General features: G+C 45.1%; 2 protein-coding genes and 1 non-coding gene across 4 annotated transcripts in view; 1 reads left to right on the top strand and 2 right to left on the bottom strand.

Moving 5' to 3' along the window:
• Positions 1 to 20,791, top strand: part of DNASE2B (deoxyribonuclease 2 beta) — a 45,239-nt gene extending 24,448 nt beyond the window's left edge. Inside the window, exons 1-6 of one of the 2 annotated variants that reach the window (XM_069981478.1) lie at positions 1,181 to 1,281; positions 12,499 to 12,670; positions 13,869 to 13,950; positions 17,306 to 17,467; positions 19,229 to 19,426; positions 19,745 to 20,791. In XM_069981478.1, the coding sequence (XP_069837579.1) occupies positions 1,181 to 1,281; positions 12,499 to 12,670; positions 13,869 to 13,950; positions 17,306 to 17,467; positions 19,229 to 19,426; positions 19,745 to 20,088 (1,059 nt within the window). In that variant the 3' untranslated portion in view covers positions 20,089 to 20,791. Of the gene's footprint in view, positions 1 to 1,180; positions 1,282 to 12,498; positions 12,671 to 13,868; positions 13,951 to 17,305; positions 17,468 to 19,228; positions 19,427 to 19,744 lie in introns of those variants that run through there. The other variant, XM_069981477.1, reaches the window with a different exon arrangement.
• LOC138798845 (peptidyl-prolyl cis-trans isomerase-like 1) lies at positions 6,920 to 7,785 on the bottom strand. Its single transcript, XM_069979451.1, has one exon. It carries the CDS (start codon positions 7,720 to 7,722, stop codon positions 7,222 to 7,224), a length of 501 nt encoding a protein of 166 aa, XP_069835552.1. The 5' UTR covers positions 7,723 to 7,785; the 3' UTR covers positions 6,920 to 7,221.
• Positions 18,041 to 18,156, bottom strand: LOC138800145 (U5 spliceosomal RNA). Its single transcript, XR_011364350.1, has one exon. It is a non-coding gene; the product is annotated as a U5 spliceosomal RNA (small nuclear RNA).
• Positions 20,792 to 24,129: the final 3,338 nt, after the last annotated feature.

The following is a 24,129-nucleotide window of genomic DNA, read 5'->3' as shown; positions in this document are numbered from 1 at the left end:
GTATAGTACAGTATGTATAGTACAGTATGTATAGTATAGTATGTATAGTACAGTATGTATAGTACAGTATGTATAGTACAGTATGTATAGTACAGTATGTATAGTATAGTATGTATAGTACAGTATGTATAGTACAGTATGTATAGTATAGTATGTATAGTACAGTATGTATAGTATAGTTTGTATAGTACAGTATGTATAGTATAGTATGTATAGTATAGTATACTATGCTGTATGTGATAGGATATAAGGTTTTATTTATGGGAATGAAAGATTGAGAATAATGTGCATTGCTGCAGGTCTGCATTCCAGGCGAGGATCTTCATTGCATTCCTAAAAGGTCACTGGGTTTCCGCAGGTAGATTGCTTACATATCTGTCAATCTGTGTCTGATGGGATCAAAAGTTCCATTGGTAATTACATTGAGATGAGACGTCTTCTTAGCTGAGGGAAAGGCTAGAGGCTGTTGGTTTTTGTGATGACGTGGGGGGGGGGGGGGGGGGGGGGGTGGCACTGCCTCCTGCTGGTGTGATGTAGGGGACAAACTGCCCCTACCCCCCACTGGTGTGATGATGTGGTGAACACACAGCCCACTGCAGGTGGGATTATGTAGGGAGGACACACTGCCCCCTGCTGGTGTGATGATGTGGGGTCACACAGTGCCCCCTGCTGGTGTGATGATGTGGGGTCACACACTGCCCCCTGCTGGTGTGATGATGTGGAGGACACACTTTCCCCTACTGGTGTGATGATGTGGGGTCACACAGTGCCCCCTGCTGGTGTGATGATGTGGGGTCACACAGTGCCCCCTGCTGGTGTGATGATGTGGATGAACACTGTCCCCTGCTGGTGTGATGATGTGGAGGACACATTTTCCCCTACTGGAGTGATGATGTGGGATCACACAGTGCCCCCTGCTGGTGTGATGATGTGGAGGCCACACTGTCCCCTGCTGGTGTGATGTGGAGGACACATTGCCCCCTGCTAGTTCTCTCTCATGGCTTCTAGATCCATATTTTTTCTCTCAATGATCATATATAGGTCTGGCATCCCCGACTGCTATGTAACTCTATACATAGAGTCAATGGCACCGATCACATGATGTGACTTCCTGCTTTCGGACGGGGTCTGAGATGATGGGACTTCTCCTTTAGTGATTTTTACATCATATGGAGAAAAGATGTCTGGGCTGGGCCTGCTTTCCGGGCTCTGTATTTTCAGCGTCTGTCTAGTTACCTGTGAAATCACTTGTCGTAATGAAGACGGAGATCCTGTAGACTGGTAGGTGATGAACCGAGAACCAACATTTCACGCTCTATCATCTTTACTGTATGTTCCTCATGGAATAAGTTTAAGGCTATGTTCACACTACGTAAAAGTATGGCCGTTGTTGCCATCGGCAGAAACGGACGTACTTTTTGCGGAGAGCAACATAACCTTATCTGGTATGGGATCCCGGCCGGAGCGTATACACATCGTATACGCTCCGGCCGGGATCCCATATGGGGCCGCAAATAACTGACATGTCAGTTTTCTGCGGCCGGAATTCAGTGAATTCCGGCCCAGAAAGACCTGTCAGTTCACACAGTGAAGCGAGCGGCTCCGGCCGCTTGCTTCATTGTGTGCCATGGGAAGCTCTGATGCGGGTGCGCTCTGATGCGCCCGCATCAGGGCTCTGCGGCCGGACGGATCATCCGGCCGGTGCTTAAGTACCGTCCCGCGATGATCCGGGCACAGACCGGGCGGGGTCCATAGGGCAGGAATAGGGAACCTACGGCCCTCCAGCTGTTGCAATACTACAATTCCCATCATGCCTTTGGATGTCAAGACAAGATGGGGATTGTAGTTTTACAAGAGCTGGAGGTCCATGGGTGGCCCATCTCTGCCATATGGGAATACCCCGTTAAATGGGCACTTTCACTTTAAAAACCTGTGAACATGTGCTAGAGATTTATGACTGTACGATTCTTTGACGCCCATTACGACCAGTCACAGCTCCGCTTTCACTTCTCACATTGTTCTGGTAAAGTGAAAGGTAATCTGTGATCGGTTGCTATGGGTAACCAAGAAAACCTCAGTATACATATATGGGGGAGAGTTATCAAACATGGTGTAAAGTAAAACTGGCTCAGTTGCCCCTAGCAACCAATCAGATGCCACCTTGGTGACAGCAGAGAGCCCCCCCCCCCCAAAAAAAAAAAAAAAATGCTAGCAGACAGATGTTCACTAAGTCAATGGAAGTTTATGATCTGCCTTACATGTGGTGGTTTTTGTTTTTTTTTTGGGGGGGGGGGGGGGGGGGCATTTTTCTTTCCGTTTTAGTGTTTGAGGCACTGAAGGTGTGGCGGTTTTATCTTCCGTAGACTTGTGGCACTGGCCCTATTACATAAGGGTGGTCAGGGAATATATCAGTAATAGGACACTGGCCCTATTACATAAGGGGGGGTCAGGGAATATATCAGTAATAGGACACTGGCCCTATTACATAAGGGTGGTCGGGGAATATATCAGTAATAGGACACTGGCCCTATTACATAAGGGTGGTCAGGGAATATATCAGTAATAGGACACTGGCCCTATTACATAAGGGGGGGGGGTCAGGGAATATATCAGAAATAGGACACTGGCCCTATTACATAAGGGTGGTCAGGGAATATATCAGTAATAGGACACTGGCCCTATTAGATAAGGGTGGTCGGGGAATATATCAGAAATAGGACACTGGCCCTATTACATAAGGGTGGTCGGGGAATATATCAGTAATAGGACACTGGCCCTATTACATAAGGGTGGTCAGGGAATATATCAGTAATAGGACACTGGCCCTATTACATAAGGGGGGGGGGGTCAGGGAATATATCAGAAATAGGACACTGGCCCTATTACATAAGGGTGGTCGGGGAATATATCAGTAATAGGACACTGGCCCTATTACATAAGGGTGGTCGGGGAATATATCAGTAATAGGACACTGGCCCTATTACATAAGGGGTGGTCGGGGAATATATCAGTAATAGGACACTGGCCCTATTACATAAGGGTGATCGGGGAATATATCAGTAATAGGACACTGGCCCTATTACATAAGGGTGGTCAGGGAATATATCAGTAATAGGACACTGGCCCTATTAGATAAGGGTGGTCAGGGAATATATCAGTAATAGGACACTGGCCCTATTAGATAAGGGTGGTCAGGGAATATATCAGTAATAGGACACTGGCCCTATTACATAAGGGTGGTCAGGGAATATATCAGTAATAGGACACTGGCCCTATTACATAAGGGGGGGGGTCAGGGAATATATCAGTAATAGGACACTGGCCCTATTACATAAGGGTGGTCGGGGAATATATCAGAAATAGGACACTGGCCCTATTACATAAGGGTGGTCGGGGAATATATCAGTAATAGGACACTGGCCCTATTACATAAGGGGGGGGGTCAGGGAATATATCAGTAATAGGACACTGGCCCTATTACATAAGGGTGGTCGGGGAATATATCAGTAATAGGACACTGGCCCTATTACATAAGGGGGGGGGTCAGGGAATATATCAGAAATAGGACACTGGCCCTATTACATAAGGGTGGTCGGGGAATATATCAGAAATAGGACACTGGCCCTATTACATAAGGGTGGTCGGGGAATATATCAGTAATAGGACACTGGCCCTATTACATAAGGGGGGGGGGGTCAGGGAATATATCAGTAATAGGACACTGGCCCTATTACATAAGGGTGGTCGGGGAATATATCAGTAATAGGACACTGGCCCTATTACATAAGGGGGGGGTCAGGGAATATATCAGAAATAGGACACTGGCCCTATTACATAAGGGTGGTCGGGGAATATATCAGTAATAGGACACTGGCCCTATTACATAAGGGTGGTCGGGGAATATATCAGTAATAGGACACTGGCCCTATTACATAAGGGTGGTCGGGGAATATATCAGTAATAGGAAACTGGCCCTATTACATAAGGGTGGTCGGGGAATATATCAGTAATAGGACACTGGCCCTATTACATAAGGGTGGTCGGGGAATATATCAGTAATAGGACACTGGCCCTATTACATAAGGGGGGGGGGGTCAGGGAATATATCAGTAATAGGACACTGGCCCTATTACATAAGGGTGGTCGGGGAATATATCAGTAATAGGACACTGGCCCTATTACATAAGAGGGGGGGGTCAGGGAATATATCAGAAATAGGACACTGGCCCTATTACATAAGGGTGGTCGGGGAATATATCAGTAATAGGACACTGGCCCTATTACATAAGGGTGGTCGGGGAATATATCAGTAATAGGACACTGGCCCTATTACATAAGGGTGGTCGGGGAATATATCAGTAATAGGAAACTGGCCCTATTACATAAGGGTGGTCGGGGAATATATCAGTAATAGGACACTGGCCCTATTACATAAGGGTGGTCGGGGAATATATCAGTAATAGGACACTGGCCCTATTACATAAGGGTGGTCGGGGAAAAGTTGTCGGTCACTATTTGGCAGTTTGTTTCTGAGCTGGAAGAGTCCATTGTGTGGGGGGGATCTGTGCTGGTCTCTTCCTGGATGACTGTATATAAGCAGCAGTGTAATATGAAGATATCCTGTGTAATATAGAGGAGGAGAAGACATAAGTAGTGCTGCAGTAACCTCTGTCCTCAGTGCGGTGTTTTTCTTTAGTGTTCTATGGCTGCAGCTGTGTGTGTACTATGATGTGCCCCCACACCCACAGTGACCCCTCTCTATATCACTATGTGTGACCCCCTGTATATCACTATGTGTGACCCCTCTCTATATCACTATGTGTGACCCCTCTCTATATCACTGTGTGACCCCTCTCTATATCACTGTGTGACCCCTCTCTATATCACTATGTGTGACCCCTCTCTATATCACTGTGTGACCCCTCTATATCACTATGTGTGACCCCTCTATATCACTAAGTGTGACCTCTCTCTATATCACTATGTGTGACCCCTCTCTATATCACTATGTGTGACCCCTCTCTATATCACTATGTGTGACCCCTCTATCACTATGTGTGACCCCTCTATATCACTATGGCTGACCTCTATATTACAGGTATCTGGCATTGTTAGCAGTGTTTCTGTGTGTATGGTAAATATTTAGTTAGAAACTAAAAGACCACCTGCTCCATCTAGTCTAGTTGTGAGTAGTTCAGGACATGGAGGCTGGAGACTTTCTGCATCCACTGCACACACAGGAGAATCTGCTTTATATACAATATTCCTTTATTCCCTCAGAAGTCGCCCCAGGATCATGTAGGACATTAGGGAGAAGCTGCTGAGCCAGTGTGATAAAGAACTCCCCTGGTATATGGCCGGCCATTTATGAAGGAGCAGGAGTCGGAGTCGGTCCTGATTAAATTCAGGAGTCGGAGTTGCGGCTTACCGACTCCACAGCCCTGATGTAAATATAGCAGTTCTGCATAACAGTCGCACCCAAACTATATGACCATCACCCCCACTGGGTTCACTTCTCCTTTCTATAGCACGGTCAGCAGTTTTTAGGACTAGAAACTTCTAGCAGATTAGGAGTGTAGATCCCTGGTGTAAGGGTACTATTACACGGAACGATAACCGGTCGATTACACAGGTCAACAACAAAAAAAAAAAAAATTACTGGTGTCCAAAATATTTTAATGATTTTGGGGTATTTTTGGGGTGCTGATTCTGAATATGCTATCAGTTTTGCCAGATTAGCTCAAGTTTTTTTTCATGTCTTGTTCATTTTTGAAGATTACTTTCTAAAACTAGTTAAAATAAACTAAAATCAACATTTACTTTGTAAAATTTATTGTATTCATGACAATAGCAATAAAGTTAATGCGCGTGTAGCAAATTACGTCTTTTTTTTTTTTTTTTTTACACATTTCACGAAAATTCTCAAAAACTTGAGCCAATCTGGCAAAACTGATGACATATTCAGAATCAGCACCCCAAAGTTACCCTAAATTCGTTGAAATATCTTTGGCCCCAAAAATGCTGTTGACCTGTGTTATCATTCCGTGTAATAAATACAACAATCAGCCAATGACAATGATCATCGGCTGCTTGTTGATATAGGTTAGAACCTATACTTGTCGAGTGCCGACCGCACATCGCTACGTGTAATAGCGGTGCGCAGCCGACGACTGACAATATACATTACCTATCCACGCTGCAGGGCTGCTCCTGTGGTCCGCTTCTCCCCGGGTCCCGCGCATTCTTGCTTCAGAGCGGCCTGTCAGCTGACAGGCCACGGCGGTCCCGGCCTGTGATTGGCTGAGCGGCCTGTCAGCTGACAGACTTCTCTGAAGCTAGAGTGCACAGGACCCGGGGAGAAGCGGACCAGAGGAGCAGCCCTGGACCATGGATAGGTAAAGTATACAGTTTAAACAAGGGCTGCAAGGACAACGGTAACAATGTCCCTGCAGCCCTTGTTAAACGATTATCGGGCCGTGTTATAGGTCCAGTAAACGAGCGACGATTAGCAGATTAGCGCTCATTTACTGGTATTATCAGACCATCGTCCCATGTAATACCACCCTAAGGATGCGAATGGAGCCCCCAATGCACAATGTAGGGATGAAAGGCTTCCAGCTCCATCCACTATTCTTACTACATGGCTATACAGAACAGATGCCCACTCCCTTTTGTTGACTGAAAAAGAAGCCACAGCCGTGTACATCTCATCTCCTTCTTTCCAGGATATATGAACACTGATCAGCTATCGATCTTCAACCTGCAGCATAACTACAACTCCCAGCGTGACCGACAGGACTAACAGGGAGGAATCAAATGCTGCCGAACCATAGCCGTTAGGGCATGCTGGGAGTTGTAGTTTGGGGATTACAGGAGTATGGGGGTCTTCCGAATAGAATCTGTCAAACAAACAATAAAGTCGGTTCAGATTTTTTAATTAGAAAAAAAAACAACAACATTTCAATGCAATAATAAAAAAAGACCAAAAAATAAAAATAAAAAAAAAGAGAAACCCCTTCACATGTCCATACAGAACAGGGGGGCTCAGCAGGTATCCCATAGGGAATCATGGGGCCCCTGGTCACCTCCTGCAGATCAGTCCATAGAGAACCCAGGGGCCACAGCACGTGACTCAGAATCCAGGGGCCACGTGACCTGTCCCATAGAGCAGCCAGGGGCCACGTGACAGGTCCCATAGAGCAGCCAGGGGCCCCGGCTCCATCACTGCGGATAGGCCCGGAGGATCTTGACCTCGTCCAGCGGCCGGTCCTGGCTGTCGGTCTCCACCATCCCCAGCCGGTTCAGGGTCCCGATCCCCTGGTACACCCGCCCGAATATGGTGTGCTTCCCATCCAGCCACTGGGACGGGGCCAGGGTGAGGAAGAACTGGCTGCCATTGGTGTCCGCTCCGGCATTGGCCATGGCGAGGATACCGGCCCCGGTGAACTTCAGCTCCGGGTGCAGCTCATCGGCGAAGTGCTTCCCGTCATAGATGGAGCCGCCTCCCCGCCCGGTGCCCGTGGGGTCCCCGCCCTGCACCATAAAGTCCTTGATGATACGATGGAACTTGGTGCCATTATAGTAGCCGCGCCGGGCGAGCTCCGCGAAGTTCTTACAAGTCCGGGGAGCGTGATCCCAGTACAGCTCCACCGTGATGGCGCCCATGGTGGTGTCCAGGCAGATGGTGGCCGGCCGCCAGTTATCCGGTGGGATCCCCGCCATTATCCGCACGTGTGCCCGGGAAATCCTGCTACGCCAAAAGGGACTTCCGCGTGCCAAGCCTCGTTCTGGGACCGGCTCACTGTAGTGCGGTTTCCGTTCTAAATAAAGTTACATTTGAATATTCGACTGGATACACTTTTGCTAGGCCCCATGCCAGCGTTGCCCCTAGCAACCAATCAGAACACTGTCCAAATAGAGGCTAGAAGCTGATTGGTTAAACATTTTGCTAATTGGTTGCTATGGGCAGCGCAGTGAGGCCTGGTTAAAGCGTTATTTAGCAAAGTATTCAAATGCAACTTTATTTATAAAGGAAAAACTGCTCTGCAGGCTGCTTGAGAGAGTTCCCACAAAGTCTTTTAGGGTTGTTTTTTTGGGGGGGGCTGTTTTACTTCCCTCTTTTTGAGATGTAAATATAGCTGTATTATGCTAATTATGGGCGTCATTGGTATTATACGGTGGACTTTTAGGTTTAAGAAGACGGGTGCAAAAAGGCTGCACATAATAATAATTATTTGGGGCTCACATTACTAAAAGACTTTCCGTTCTTGCTGTCAAAATGACAAAAAAAAAAAACAACAAAAAAAAAAAAACGGCCGCAAAATGATCACTGTGTGAACATAGCCTAAAAGTACCCCCAGTGGTGGGGGGGCAGTTCTATAATGTCATGGCAAATTGATTGTGCACAATGGTCATTTGTCTTATGTACATGCATTTGCAACTTGGCACCAGAATAGGTTTCTGTGGGCCTGTTCACACTGCATACCAGCAATACACAAAAAGAGCTTCCATAGTAACCCGTCTGCAGCACAAGAACCAGCGCCATAGGCTTACATTGAGATGACTCTTGCACTGGAGCTACGGAAACACACTAATTACTGATTAAAGAGGTACTCCAGCGAGAAAAAAATATTTTCAAATCAACTGGTAGCAGAAAGTTATGCAGATTTGTAAATTAATTCTATTAAAAAAATCTTCAGTCTTCCAGTACTTATCAGCTGCTGTATGCTCTGCAGGAAGCTGTGTATTCTTTCCAGTCTGACACAGTTCTCTCTGCTGCCACCTCTGTCCATGTCAGGAACTGTCTATGGGAATTTGCAACTGCTCTGGCCAGTGCAGAGGGCACTGTGTAAGACTGGAAAGAATACACCACTTCCTACAGGACATATAGCTGGAAGACTGGAGATTTTTTTAGTAGAGTTAATTTACAAATATGTATAACTTTTTGACACCAGCTGATCTGAAAACATTTTTTTTCCACCAGAGTACTCCTTTAAGGATCTGTTCACGGGGCAAAAAAAAACAGTGGAAAAAAAGCCCTCTAGATCAGCATAGAATTTACTATGCAATTTTTGGTGCTGATTTGGAGGCGACTTATAATGTGGATTCAAGCTCAAACCGACTTTAAAGCGAATGTACCATCAGGATGCCCATGCCCATGGATGGCCCTCCCACCCGCAGTGGGGGAAACCCCCGCCTCTATGACTTGGCTCCATTAGAATCACAGGAGCCGCATCATAGAGGGGCAGGGTTTTCCTCCCAATGGGGGCCGTCTGGCCCGTCTCCAGTGCTTCAGCCTGGCTAGTGCCTGCAAATAGAGCGGCACTGTATATGGGAACCAGGCCGGGCCCACACAGTATATTTGCAACCAACACCAGAAATGGATTGAAAACACAGAAAGGCTACGTTCACACACTGTTGAAATTGAGTGGATGGCAAATAACGGCCATTGTTTTTAAAACAATGGCAATTACTTGCCATTAAATTGCGGACATCCACTCAACAGTGGATTTCAATAGTGTGTGTACATAGCCTTTCTGTGTTTACAATCCACTCCTGCTTTTGGTTGCAAAATACTGACCAAAATCCTGAGCAAAAATACTGTGTGCGAACATAGCCTAGAAGGGTAGTCCAACTTAAAGTGACTCTGTACCCACAATCTGACCCCCCAAACCGCTTGTACCTTCGGATAGCTGCTTTCAATCCAAGATCTGTTCTGCCGTCCGTTTGGCAGGTGATGCAGTTATTGTCCTAAAAAATTAATTTTAAAATTGCAGCCCCGTGTCCTACAGGCGTATCTGTGCCCTAACTTTGCAACACCCCTCCGTCCCTACTCATCATTAGAAATGCTCCAGGCAGATTGCCTATTATTCACCACCCGTGTTACTACAGCAGATGGGCTGGATCGTTAAGACACCTGTGCAATGTTCAAACAGGAGTAAATGTTCCAGTGGCATTCCTAATGATGAGGAGGGACGGAGGGGTGGTGCAAAGTTAGGGCACAGATACGACACGGGGCTGCAATTTTGAAATAAATTTTTTAGGACAATAGCTGCATCATCTGCCGAACGGACCGCAGGACAGATCTTGGATTAAAAGCAGCTATCTGACGGTACAAGTGGTTTGGGGGGGGGGTCAGATTGTGGGTACAGAGTCACTTTAAGGGTGCGTTCACTCCTACAGGATCTGCAGCAGATTTGATGCTGTGTTCAGTTATTTAAATGAAAATCAGCTGCAGATCCTGTAGGTGTGAACGCACCATAAAACTAACTTTTCCGCACGTGCGGCTCTATTCAAAACAAAGGAGGCGGGGGCTGATATGGAGATAGCTGTGGGGTACAGATGTAGGACCCCCGCAATTTTATACTTTTCCCTTATCCTCTCACATTTTAGGGTGCGGTTTTTGCCCATGTGCACACACCCTTCGGACAAGGGCAATCACTAGCAATGACTTTGCTGGAGTAAATGTAATCCCAGCACTGAGTATGAGGGTGGCTGGGACCTTACTTTGTATAGCAGTACCTGACCAGACCAGGGGTCCTGGAACTGACACGAACATTGGTAAGAGCAGAGGGGCTCATGTCACCCCCCACTGCTGCCACTCAAAGGATATATATATATATATATATATATATATAATTACAGGGTATTAACTTTATTGCAGCAATCTATTAAAGACAAAAAAAACCCCTTCACGTCTCACCCCTCTTCACACCCAGTGGTGCTATAATGACACCTACATCATGTAAGCTGACCATATGAAACTTACTGCATTCAAGGCAAACTCTGTTAGTTTCTCTGGGAGGGCAGGCCTGTCTGATGGTCCTCTGGTCACCATTGTGCAGCTTGTTGTGGCCATCACCACAGACATGAATGCCCTGCTCTTTAATGCTGGATTCAGACACTGTGTACACACCAAATCACAGTGCAGCAAGTGTTTACTGGCTGCCTCGTTTTTACAGATGAAACATGAGGGAAATTAGTATTACTGTCATTTACCAAAACCTTTGAAATGTCACAAGGTATAATGGGTCAGGGTGTCCGGACCTTCTCCAATCTCTAAAATGAACAGGTGTGTAACATCTAGTGCTTCAGGACTCTATAAAAAGTCTATGGAGCCCTCAGGGCCAGAACCACTGTGACCTTTGAACCCTTCACACAAGGAATAATTAGTCTAATCTGAATGAAGAAAAAAAGTCTGGGATGGGATGACCCCTTCCCCAGCCATTTCACCCAGGGCAGCTAAAGTTTTTACAAACTACAGGTACACTTTTAGGGTTGCTTCACATGTATCGGAGTTTGGTAGTGTGAAGTTGAATGGGTCATTCCACTGAGGATATGTAATTCGGCCCGGAGCATATATTACCTGCTCGGTGCTGCGGCTGTGTGAGGCTCCCGGCTCCTCTCGCTCCCCATCAGCCAATCAGTGCACGGCAGCGAAGGGAGCCTCACATACAGCCGCAGCGCCCAGCAGGTAATGTATGCTCCGGGCTGCGGGGGGTTAAAGGGGCCATGTTACATAATCGCAGTGGAATGAAAATTCTGTTGCGGATATGTAACCTCATAGACCTTCACACTACCAGGATCTGCAAACTCTCGCAGCGTGAAATCCGCTGCGGATCCGGTACGTGTGAAGCTACCCTAAGGCTATGTTCACACAGTATTTTTTTAACCGAAATCAGGAGTAGACATCACAGGGCAAATTTATAATGAAAAGATTTGCACAGTTTCTGTGTTTTAAGCCCACTTTTGGTTTTGCTTAAAATAATACTGACCAAAAGACTGACAGAAATACTATGTGTAAACATAGCCTAATAGTGATCCCCTATCCATTGCACAGGAGATAAGTAGTTGCTCAGTGGTGATCTGACTGGTGGGACTTCTTTGCCCACTACAAGAATGGAGGTCATTTATTGGCAAATAACAGCGGTTGTAAAATATTTTTTTGCTATTAAATGACGGCCATCCACTTAAAGGGGTTATCCAGCACTACAAAAACATGGCCACTTTCTTCCAGAGACAATCCCACTCTTGTCTCCAGCTTGGGCAGAATTTTGCTCAGTTCTATTGAAGTGAATGAAGCTTAAAGGGGTTATCCAGCGCTACAAAAACATGGCCATTTTTCCCCCTACTGTTGTCTCCAGTTCAGGTACGGTTTGCAATTAAGCTCCATTTACTTCAATGGAACTGAGTTTCAAAACCCCACCCAATCTAGAGACAACAGTAGGGGGAAAGTGGCCATGTTTTTGTAGCACTGAACAACCCCTTTAATTTCAACAGTGTGTGAACATAGCCTTTCTGTGTTTTTAATCCACTCCTGGTTTTGGTGTGAACATAGCCTACATCTCATAGCCACCAAAGGGGTCTGTGTTCTCTATAGAGTCCTGGCACTTTGTTAGTAAGAGATGACAATGTGTATGACATGTGAAAAGATGAATTACAATAGTTTTCCCCTATATTTCCTTTATACTTTTTTTTTGTTTTTTTATATTTGAACAGGTTTGTGGTGTATAAGTTACCAAAACGTCTAATAAATGAGACGTATGGATCTGGACTGGACTATTTGTATCTCGACTCAAAGTCACAGGGATGGCAAGTCAGCAAATTCCTCATCAACATGACCCAGGGAGCGATGGGGCATGTTCTGCAGCAGCTCTATCAGTCATACCATGTGAGTGCAGATGTCACCTAAGGACTCACAATATACACAACACTGAGCATGACATACCTGCACTGCTCCTGGCTTCTCCATGTTAACAAAATTACTTCCAATTGCAAATAAACACCCTATAGGTGTACATGTGGTGGGGGGCAGATTTTCTGGGGCTGGCATACCTGGCAGACATGTTGTTTGAGAATTTTTTTTTTTTGTCATCAACCCCTTTAAACCCTTAATGACCAGGGACGTACATTTACGCCCCCGCAGCCTGGGCCTTGGCGCAAGAGGGTGTAAATGTACGCCCCGCCGGTGTACCGAGCTCCTGAGCTCGCTTCATAGCAGGTGAGGACCGGCTGCTACCATCAATGGCCATTAACCCCTTAAACTCCGCGATTGTGCTGCAGTCGCTTAAGTATGAGTGGCAGGAGCATCTCCTGTCACTTACCTATTGGGACCCCCCCAGCATGTCTGCGGGGGTCCCGATCGTATGACCTGACTGCTGGAGGTCTCTTACCTTCCTCCGTGCAGTCAGGTCTTCAGTCTTCTAATACAGTCTGCCCCAGGCCACAGGCAGGCTCCATTGGAAGATCGCTGATAACACTGATCCCTCCTCTGCTATGGCTTACTGTAGCAGTGATCAGTGAATACAATATATGTAAAAGTCCCATAGGGGGACTAAAAATGTGTGAAAAAAAATAAATAAAAGTTTTTAAAAATTCCCCGAAGCCCCTCCCCCAATAAAAGTCTACATCACCCCCACTTCAGTCAGTTTTACCGTAAAGTGTTTACATAAACACGGACCCCCCCCCCAAAAAAAATAATAAATAAATAAAATAAATAAATTGCAGAATTGCATTTTAGTCCCAATTCCACCCTATAAATGATATTTTGGGGGTTCTATCATTAATTTTATGGCAGATTGAAAGGAGCCATTACAATGTACACCTGTTTCTGAAAAAACAAGACCTCACATGGCCCTGTAGCTGGACAAATAAAAGAGTTATAGCTCTTAGAAGGCGGGGAGGAAAAAACGGAAACGCAACACTGAAAATTGGCACTGTCCTTCAGGGGTTAAACCATCGCTTAATTCAGTTGCAGTGCACTAGTGGGTGCAGTAGTTCCAATGTATCACACATGACGATATGTTATGTTCCTGAACATGTGTCACTCTGTCTTTTATCTATATCTTAGTATATTTCCATTCTCACAGAGAAACGACACGGCATACATGTTATATAATGATTCTCCGCCGACCATAAACAGCTCCTTCACAAAAAAAGGCCACTCCAAGGGTAAGTGACAATCTGCTATTTGGGGAAGATCTTCTTACTGATTTTAAAACGACTCTGTACCCACAATCTGTCCCCCCCAAACCACTTGTACCTTCAGATAGCTGCTTTTAATCTAAGATCTGTCCTGGGGTCCGTTCGGCAGGTGATGCAGCTATTGTCCTAAAAAACAACTTTAAAACTGGCAGCCCTGTGCCCAACGGCCGTGGCCTACAATATCTGTGCCCTAACTTTGGACCACCCCTCCGTCCCTCCTCCCCACCCTCTTCATCATTAGGAATGCCACTGGAACATTTTCTCCTGTCTGAACATTGCACAGGTGCCTTAACGATACAGCCCATGTTCAGTATTCACGCAGCTGATGAATAGGAGACAATCTGCCTGGAGCATTCCTAATGATGAGAAAGGCGGGGAGGAGGCACAGAGAGGTTGTGCCAGCCTAAGGGTGCGTTTACACAGAAAGATTTATCTAACAGATTTTGGAAGCCAAAGCCAGGAATGGATCTGAAAAGAGGATAGATTTCAGTCTTTCCTTTATGACCTGATCCCTGTGTATAGTCTGTTCCTGGTTTTGGCTTCAAAGATCTGTCAGATAATCTGTCTGTGTAAACGCACCATAATGCATACACAATCTAAGCACCGGCCGTTGGGAACAGGGCTGCAAGATTAAAAGTTGTTTTATAGGACAATAACTGCATCACCTGCCGAACGGAGCCCAGGACAGATCTCGGATTAAAAGCAGCTATGCGAAGGTACAAGTGGTTTGGGGGGGTCAGATTGTGGGTACAGAGTCACTTTAAGGTCCAGGGACACTGTACATTGTGTTTACAGAAAGAGTCAATGTGATGTATCCTGTGATCTATAAAATATTTCACAGAATGAATATTGTGGAGACCATCTAAAGATCCAAATATTTTAGGAAAAGTGGGCTCTATATCCTGGACCCGCCTTGACACACAGGAAATGCCTACTCAGCCAATCACTGGTTAAGGTGGGTCACCACTGCAGCCAGCTATTGGCTGAGCAGATATTTCCTGTCTGTCAGAATGCAGAACAGAAGGTGGTGAGTAGCAGGGACCTAGTGAACGTCAGAATATCAGTAAATAAATTAAATACTAAATTATTTTTGTAATTTTATTATGTGGTGGTAATCAGTGAAACTAAATCTAGGCAATATATTCCCTTTAAGGGTACGTTCACACTTACCGGATCCGCAGCGTATTTCATTTAAATAACTGAACACAGCATCAAATCTGCACCATCAAATCTGCTGCGGATCCTGTAGGTGTGAACGCACCCTAAAGGTATATACAATACCATGATTCCACATATAGGGAGTTCCTATCTTGTACTAAGCTGTGGCTTGCCAGTCTACAGGGGTGCTCTCCCTGCGTGATTCCTTTAGTGGGTGAATATGAGGTGATGACCCAGAGTTTGTAACCTCATTACATACATTAATGGGTCACATAAGGAGTTAATAATTATTCTTCAGCTACTACATTACAGGCACAGAGCATGCCTATAGTAACGTTACCTTTCCCTTCACTATCTCACACAGTGGTTCACTTATTCATTGGCACAAACATGGACCGCTGGACCCAACTTAGACTTTGAACAGTAAAAAGTTGACTGTGCAGAAAAACTATTTACTTACACACTGTACCGTACAAGTAACAGGTTCTGAAATTTCGGGACAATTCACACAAAGGCTCATTAGGAATTGTAATGCCTTTTTTTTCAATTCAGTCTTGAAATAGAAAAAATTAAAGGGATCAGCAAAAAATAAATTTCTTTCAAATCAAATTTACTCAAGTCTTCCGGTACTTATCAGTTGCTGTATGTCCTGCAGGAAGTGGTGTATTCTTTCCAGTCGGACACAGTGCTCTCTGCTGCCACCTCTGTCCATGTCAGAAACTGTGCAGAGTAGTAGCAAATCCCCATAGAAAACTTCTACTGCTCTCCGGACTGGAAAGAATACACCACTTCCTGCAGGGCATACAGCAGCTGATAAGTACTGGAAGACTGGATAATTTTTAATAGAAGTAAATTGCAAATTTCTGGCTTTTTCTGGCACCGGTTGATTGGATTTTTTTTTTCTTTGCTGAACTACCCCTTTAATGTAAAGATATTTCAAATGATTGTGAAGAATAATGGAAATGGGAGGAGGAAATAGCTTTTCTGTGCAATATTTATCAGTACAAAATAAAGAAAGAGGTTGGACAGTCCCAGGACATGGTTTTAGCCTCTGACTATGACCAATGTTTCCTTTCCACCCACGAAGCATAGACATTGAAAAATGTGAAAAATTGCTTTCACTAACTTTTTAATATACCCTAAATACATAAAAACATGAAAGATACTTTCATTTAAAGGGGTAGTCCAGAGGGGGAGTCCAAAAAAACTGTTTATCTTTTTGACAGATTTGTAATAGAAAGAATATGGAGCGGGCACTCACCATAACGCAGTTCCCTTAGTGTTTCTTACTTCAAAGCAGATCCATACACGCTGGCAGCCGACGGCACGGACGCCAGCACCTTCACAATACGTTACGTCTGTATAGTGTGCTTGGTGCACTACTTCAGATGTCGCGCCCTCACCTGTGTCTGCAGACTAAATAGCTGACTGATGACGTAGGCAATGGAGCGTTCTAATGAGGCTTATTAGGCATGGGAAAAACAATCTGATGCTTAAATTGCACTTTAATTGAGCACGTGAAGTCCGTTTATACTCATATGTCAGTCTTGAATAAAGCCCAGTCTCCTGATTTACTAAGGCTAGGTTCACACTGCGTTTTCAGCATCCGTTTAACGGATCCGTTTTTTGCAAAAAACGGATGCATTTGTGTGCATCCGTTTTTGATCCGTTTTTCCATTGACTTCCATTATAAAAAAAAATGGATCAAAACGGATGTTTTTTTTTCTACGCACAATAAAGTACTGTTGACACTACTTTTTTGACCTTTAAAAAAAACGGATCCGTTAAACAGATGCTGAAAACTGGTACTAAATACAGCGCTGTCCCAAAAAATCCAAATGTGCACCATGGAAGAACGTTACATATATGATTTTTCAACAAAGCACAAAGTTTACGCGTTTCAGGAGTTCAATAATTCTCCCTTCATCGGAACAGTACAGTATCAAGGAACTGTCCAGAGCAGGAGAGGTTTTCTATGGGGATTTGCTGCTGCTCTGGACAGTTCCTGACATGGACAGAGGTGGCAGCAGAGAGCACTGTGTCAGGCTGGAAAGAATACACAACTTCCTACAGAGCATACAGCAGCTGTAAGTACTGGCATACAAGATTTAACTATCTAGTTATATCTATATAACTTTCTGGAACTCCTCTCTATTTCTTTCAGGAGCTCTTCTCTTTGACAGCTATCAGGGATTCTGGCTTGTTCACACCGTACCACATTTCCCCCCATTCCCAGAAGACGGCTTTGGATATCCTGATACTGGTAGAAGATACGGACAAGTCGCCTTATGTGTGACCTACAGATATGACCAGTTTAGACAGATCGGTGGGTTATTCAGAAGCTCAGCTCTAGTTGCATTAATATATACTGTATATAAACCTATTACACAGGTCATGGTTCAGGATACTGTATATAAACCTATTAGACAGGTCATGGTTCAGGATACTGTATATAAACCTATTGCTTAGGTCATGGTTCAGGATATTATATAGGTGTTAATGCGGCATTTTAATGGGCGGATTTTATTTGCAATGGTGTTCAATCAAAAGTGGAATCGGCTGCAGAATAAAGAGGTAGTATGTGACTGCTTACTTCTGGAACCAGCGCCACTCATGTCAATTGCAAATAACAGCCCTATTACACCGGGCGATTATCTGCCAAATGAGACAGAATTGAGCAGAAATCTCCCAGTGTAATAATAAAGACATCGATTAGCCGGTCATCGGCTTATTGTGGTCTTTGGACATGTTAAAAAAATCATTGGCCACCGCCCTGTGTAATAGAGATGTGCCGCTGCTGACGTCTGATGAGTAAAGAACATGTAAAGAAAATAATAAAAATATATACTTACCTGTCCACACCCCCCAGCTTCCTCTTCTTTTCTTCTTCTTTTTTTTTAGCTCCAGCCAAAGCTGGAGCATGTAAAAATTGCACAGAAACTCAGTTTTGCTCCTCTCCATGTACATCTTTAGCAAAAGGCGAAATTTATACAATCTGGAGAGAAACCAGAGCATCCCAGTGTCCTCTTCTGGACCCTTCTGTGCAGTGACAGGCCACAATCACTAACCGAGATGGGACAGCGCCGCAGCCAGTGATTGGCATCCAGCCAGATAGATGTCATTGCAGAGATGGGTTCAGAAGTGTCCACTGCAGCTGTAGTGAGCAGGGAGTCCCAGAAAAGGCCAGGGAGCATGGACAGGTTAGCTTCTTTGTTATTTTCTTAGTACCATTTAAAGAAAGAGCGGATCTTTTAGCAGATTAACGTGTGATTACCAGGCCGTGTAATTTGGCCTATAGACTTAGGGCAGCATTATACGACCGGAGGTAAGCAAGAGGTGATCTCTCTTACAGAGCCTATTACACGGCTCAATAATTGTGCAGAAAGAGCAGAATGGACAACACTTGCTTTGTATAGAAAATAATAAACATTAAACTTACCTCTCCATGCTCCCCTGGTGTCTCTGGGATTCCCCACTGACCACAACCACCATTGACACTTCTGAACCTGTCTCTACAGTGACAGGCTGCTCAGCCAATCACTGGCCAATACACAGAGCGATGGACAGACAGCAGCCGATTATTTTTTTTAACATGTGAAACACAACAATCAGTGAATAATTGGCTCCTCAGCTGATCATCGTCTTTGTAAGGGCCCTATTACACCAACAAATTATCTGACAGATTTTTTTAAGCCAAAGCCAGTAATGGATTTGAAAAGAGGAGAAATCTCAGTCTTTCCTTTATGACCTGTTCTCTGTGTATAGTCCATTCCTGGCTTTGGCTCAAAAACATGTCAGATAATCTGTTGGTGTAATAGGGCCCTTACACGGACCGATATCTGCCCAAATCAGCCTGATTTGGCAGATAATTGCAACATGTAATAGGGCTCCTATTTAAGTGATTGGGGCAACACTAAATCCTTGCAGAGGAGCTGCATGGTGTCTGGAAAGCAGTCATGTTTATAGGGTATCACAAACTAGGCAAATGCCAATAAACTAGGCAACCTTGTATATAGGAACCTAGAAAGCTAACGAAAAGTTTCCAGTTATAATGTGATATTAACCCGTCTTCTATTTCATGAAACAGCCGCCCAGTTGTTGTATTACAATCCAAATGTCTACAACTGTTCCATCCCCGATATGTATCAACAAGATCTGTGGGGCCTGTATAGAATCTGTCTAGGACTGCAATTCCCTTGGATAGAGGCTACCAGACTTGCTTCACTGGAGTCGGCCCAAGGAGAAATATTTCTGAACTTTGCAAAGTCCAAGTACTTCCAAGATGGTGAGAATCCAGAATATAACACTCATTCCCACTTGGTAAAGGGTCACTATCATTTCATCATCTCTGTATCTCCTGCCTGAATTTTGGCGGCACATATACAAGTAGAATTTCAGTACATTACCTACCTGTCCTTATCTGGACCGTAAAGTTGAATGGTGCGTCAGCATATACACTGGAATACACTTTTAAGGCCTCAGCACCCATTTTTCACTATTTTATAACATATAGTAAAACAATGTGAAGTAATTTTAACACCACAACTACATTACTTTTTCTATAAGAGCCTTTTTATTGTATATCTCTTTGTCTCTCTAACAGATATCTTAACAGCCTGGATGGCTCAGAAACTGCAGACGGATTTATTAACGGAAACATGGCGGCCAACGGGAACAGAGGTTCCATCAAACTGTTCTCTGCCCTGGCATGTATACACCATCAAAAGAATCAAACTCCTGAATCACTCCTTCTACTCCTACTATGATCACTCCAAATGGGCTGTCTCCAGATGCGGTAAAGATATGTGGACGTGTATTGGAGACTTGAACCGATACCCTAATCAGATATGGAGAAGTGGAGGCTTTATGTGCACCCAAAGCAAGATCATTTACGCAGCATTTTGGAATATTGTGGCGTATTACAGTGACTGTGGAAAATACATTTGATAGGAACTGATGTCTCTGTATAATCTTATGCTTTACAGTCGTATTAATTACCATCAGTACACTTACCATACATACTTATTCTTTACAAAGCTATCATATACTGTTGGGGCATATGGAGGTGGTTCCAGCTTCAAAGCTTCCATGCATCACATACAATGCACTGCATGTGATGTATCTCTTTAGCTGCTGCAAATACATTAAATAATGCTGCACCACGGCCGTAATGTCAGCTTCTATTTCAAAAGGGGTTATCTTTAACATTCCAAACCTACCTAGCCACCATACCCATCTACATATACTTTATAGAGCATTATACATATATATGATAAAACCCCTCCTGACAGTACTCATATAGCACCATTACAGTTGCATAGAGATAATGGACGCAAGAGTTGCAACCTGGCTCAGAAGCCTCATGGGTAAAAGAAAGTCTCTATGACACACAACAAACCGCCAGTGTTATAATTGTTATAAGTGTTATCCATGGCACTTTCTACATGGCACCATTTTTGTCTTCAGTTTGGGTGCAGTTTTGCAACTCTGTTCCATTGAAGTTAACAGAGCCTAAAGGGGTTATCCAGCGCTACAAAAACATGGCCACTTTCTTCCAGAGACAGCAGCACTCTTGTCTCCAGTTCATGTGGGGTTTGCAGTAAAGCTCTATTGACTTCAATGGAACTGAGTTGCAAAAACTACACCAAAACTGGAGACAAGAGTGGTGCTGCCTTTGGAAGAACGTCTGGCCATGTTTTTGTAGCGCTGGATAACCCCTTAAAGATTTTACATTGGGGCCCAAGAGCTCTAACGTATTCTCCTGCTTTATGCTAGGACTCTATTTATCTCTATAAGTGACCTGCCTAACCCAGTGAAACAATCTGCAGAAATCATACATGCGTCTCGAGTCCAGAGGAGAGGATCTTTGATCTTTAGGGGTAGATGCATTATATTTCCGCTGCTTTCAGTGATATCATTTACTGTCCCAATTGTCCTATAAAAATCACAAATTTCTCATTTTGTGAATTTTGAAATAAAAGTGTTGATGGTCATGAGACTGAAGATCACTATGACATATGCGGTAAAGTCTCTGTTTCCATTGCTTTTAGCGCTATGCTTGAGGTATAATAAAAAAAAGACATACAGGCACCTTGCACACATTCGTATTTTCTATCCACATACTGTCTGCAATTGTGGACAGTATACGGACCTATACTTGTCTACGGGCCAGTACACATAACTGGCCCCACTAGTCCACCATGGATGGGGGAGAAAAGGTTTCTAGATGCAGCTGTCAACTTTGCATCTAAATAGCGAGCACGGCGATCGGACCGTGCCTGCTAATAGCCACGGTCGAGGGCTGCATAAAGCACCGATTCAGATCGCTGTCGCTGTGCGGCCCCCCTCTGAACTCCCCTAGCGGCGCCGGGACGTACAGTTACGTCCTGGGTTGTCTAGGGGTTAAAGGGGTTATCCAGTGCTACAAATATGCAAAAGAACACTGCAGAGAAACCATCACATGTCTCGACGTCAGTGAACTAGCCAGACCTTCCCTCCGGGAAGGAACGACCAAGCCAAAGCGTTCTCCGGTCAAGGAAACCACCTCAGCAAGGTATCCATCCACAGACAGCTGTTTCGGGGTTTTTGCCCCTCATCAGTGTGGAGTAGGTTTCTGGCTAGTGGGAGCAATGACTAGTATGTGCATGCAAAAGGACGCTGGTTGACCTCAGGGAGATTAACCACAACTCCGCAGAGACACCATCACGTGTCTCAACGTCAGTGTATTCTAGAACATTGCCCCCTGGGAAATCAAATATGCAAAAGAACACTGCAGAGGCACCATCACATGTCTCGACGTCAGTGAACTAGCCAGACCTTCCCTCCGGGAAGGAACAACCAAGCCAAAGCGTTCTCCAGTCAAGGAAACCACCTCAGCAAGGTATCCATCCACAGACAGCTGTTTCGGGGTTTTTGCCCCTCATCAGTGTGGAGTAGGTTTCTGGCTAGTGGGAGCAATGACTAGTATGTGCATGCAAAAGGACGCTGGTTGACCTCAGGGAGATCAACCAAAACACCGCAGAGACACCATCACGTGTCTCAACGTCAGTGTATTCTAGAACATTGCCCCCTGGGAAATCAAATATGCAAAAGAACACTGCAGAGACACCATCACATGTCTACTCCACACTGATGAGGGGCAAAAACCCCGAAACAGCTGTCTGTGGATGGATACCTTGCTGAGGTGGTTTCCTTGACTGGAGAACGCTTTGGCTTGGTTGTTCCTTCCCGGAGGGAAGGTCTGGCTAGTTCACTGACGTCGAGACATGTGATGGTGTCTCTGTAGTGTTCTTTTGCATATTTGATTTCCCAGGGGGCAATGTTCTAGAATACACTGACGTTGAGACACGTGATGGTGTCTCTGCGGTGTTTTGGTTGATCTCCCTGAGGTCAACCAGCGTCCTTTTGCATGCACATACTAGTCATTGCTCCCACTAGCCAGAAACCTACTCCACACTGATGAGGGGCAAAAACCCCGAAACAGCTGTCTGTGGATGGATACCTTGCTGAGGTGGTTTCCTTGACTGGAGAACGCTTTGGCTTGGTTGTTCCTTCCCGGAGGGAAGGTCTGGCTAGTTCACTGACGTCAAGACATGTGATGGTGTCTCTGCAGTGTTCTTTTGCATATTTGATTTCCCAGGGGGCAATGTTCTAGAATACACTGACGTTGAGACACGTGATGGTGTCTCTGCGGTGTTTTGGTTGATCTCCCTGAGGTCAACCAGCGTCCTTTTGCATGCACATACTAGTCATTGCTCCCACTAGCCAGAAACCTACTCCACACTGATGAGGGGCAAAAACCCCGAAACAGCTGTCTGTGGATGGATACCTTGCTGAGGTGGTTTCCTTGACTGGAGAACGCTTTGGCTTGGTTGTTCCTTCCCGGAGGGAAGGTCTGGCTAGTTCACTGACGTCGAGACATGTGATGGTGTCTCTGCAGTGTTCTTTTGCATATTTGATTTCCCAGGGGGCAATGTTCTAGAATACACTGACGTTGAGACACGTGATGGTGTCTCTGCGGTGTTTTGGTTGATCTCCCTGAGGTCAACCAGCGTCCTTTTGCATGCACATACTAGTCATTGCTCCCACTAGCCAGAAACCTACTCCACACTGATGAGGGGCAAAAACCCCGAAACAGCTGTCTGTGGATGGATACCTTGCTGAGGTGGTTTCCTTGACTGGAGAACGCTTTGGCTTGGTTGTTCCTTCCCGGAGGGAAGGTCTGGCTAGTTCACTGACGTCGAGACATGTGATGGTGTCTCTGCAGTGTTCTTTTGCATATTTGATTTCCCAGGGGGCAATGTTCTAGAATACACTGACGTTGAGACACGTGATGGTGTCTCTGCGGTGTTTTGGTTGATCTCCCTGAGGTCAACCAGCGTCCTTTTGCATGCACATACTAGTCATTGCTCCCACTAGCCAGAAACCTACTCCACACTGATGAGGGGCAAAAACCCCGAAACAGCTGTCTGTGGATGGATACCTTGCTGAGGTGGTTTCCTTGACTGGAGAACGCTTTGGCTTGGTTGTTCCTTCCTGGAGGGAAGGTCTGGCTAGTTCACTGACGTCGAGACATGTGATGGTGTCTCTGCAGTGTTCTTTTGCATATTTGATTTCCCAGGGGGCAATGTTCTAGAATACACTGACGTTGAGACACGTGATGGTGTCTCTGCGGTGTTTTGGTTGATCTCCCTGAGGTCAACCAGCGTCCTTTTGCATGCACATACTAGTCATTGCTCCCACTAGCCAGAAACCTACTCCACACTGATGAGGGGCAAAAACCCCGAAACAGCTGTCTGTGGATGGATACCTTGCTGAGGTGGTTTCCTTGACCAGAGAACGCTTTGGCTTGGTTGTTCCTTCCCGGAGGGAAGGTCTGGCTAGTTCACTGACGTCGAGACATGTGATGGTGTCTCTGCAGTGTTCTTTTGCATATTTGATTTCCCAGGGGGCAATGTTCTAGAATACACTGACGTTGAGACACGTGAT

The sequence above is a fragment of the Dendropsophus ebraccatus genome, chromosome 8 (genome assembly GCF_027789765.1).
Source record: "Dendropsophus ebraccatus isolate aDenEbr1 chromosome 8, aDenEbr1.pat, whole genome shotgun sequence".
Taxonomy (NCBI): domain Eukaryota; kingdom Metazoa; phylum Chordata; class Amphibia; order Anura; family Hylidae; genus Dendropsophus; species Dendropsophus ebraccatus.
The sequence above is the reverse complement of the archived record's forward strand: the minus strand, read 5'-3'. Positions and strand labels throughout refer to the sequence as shown.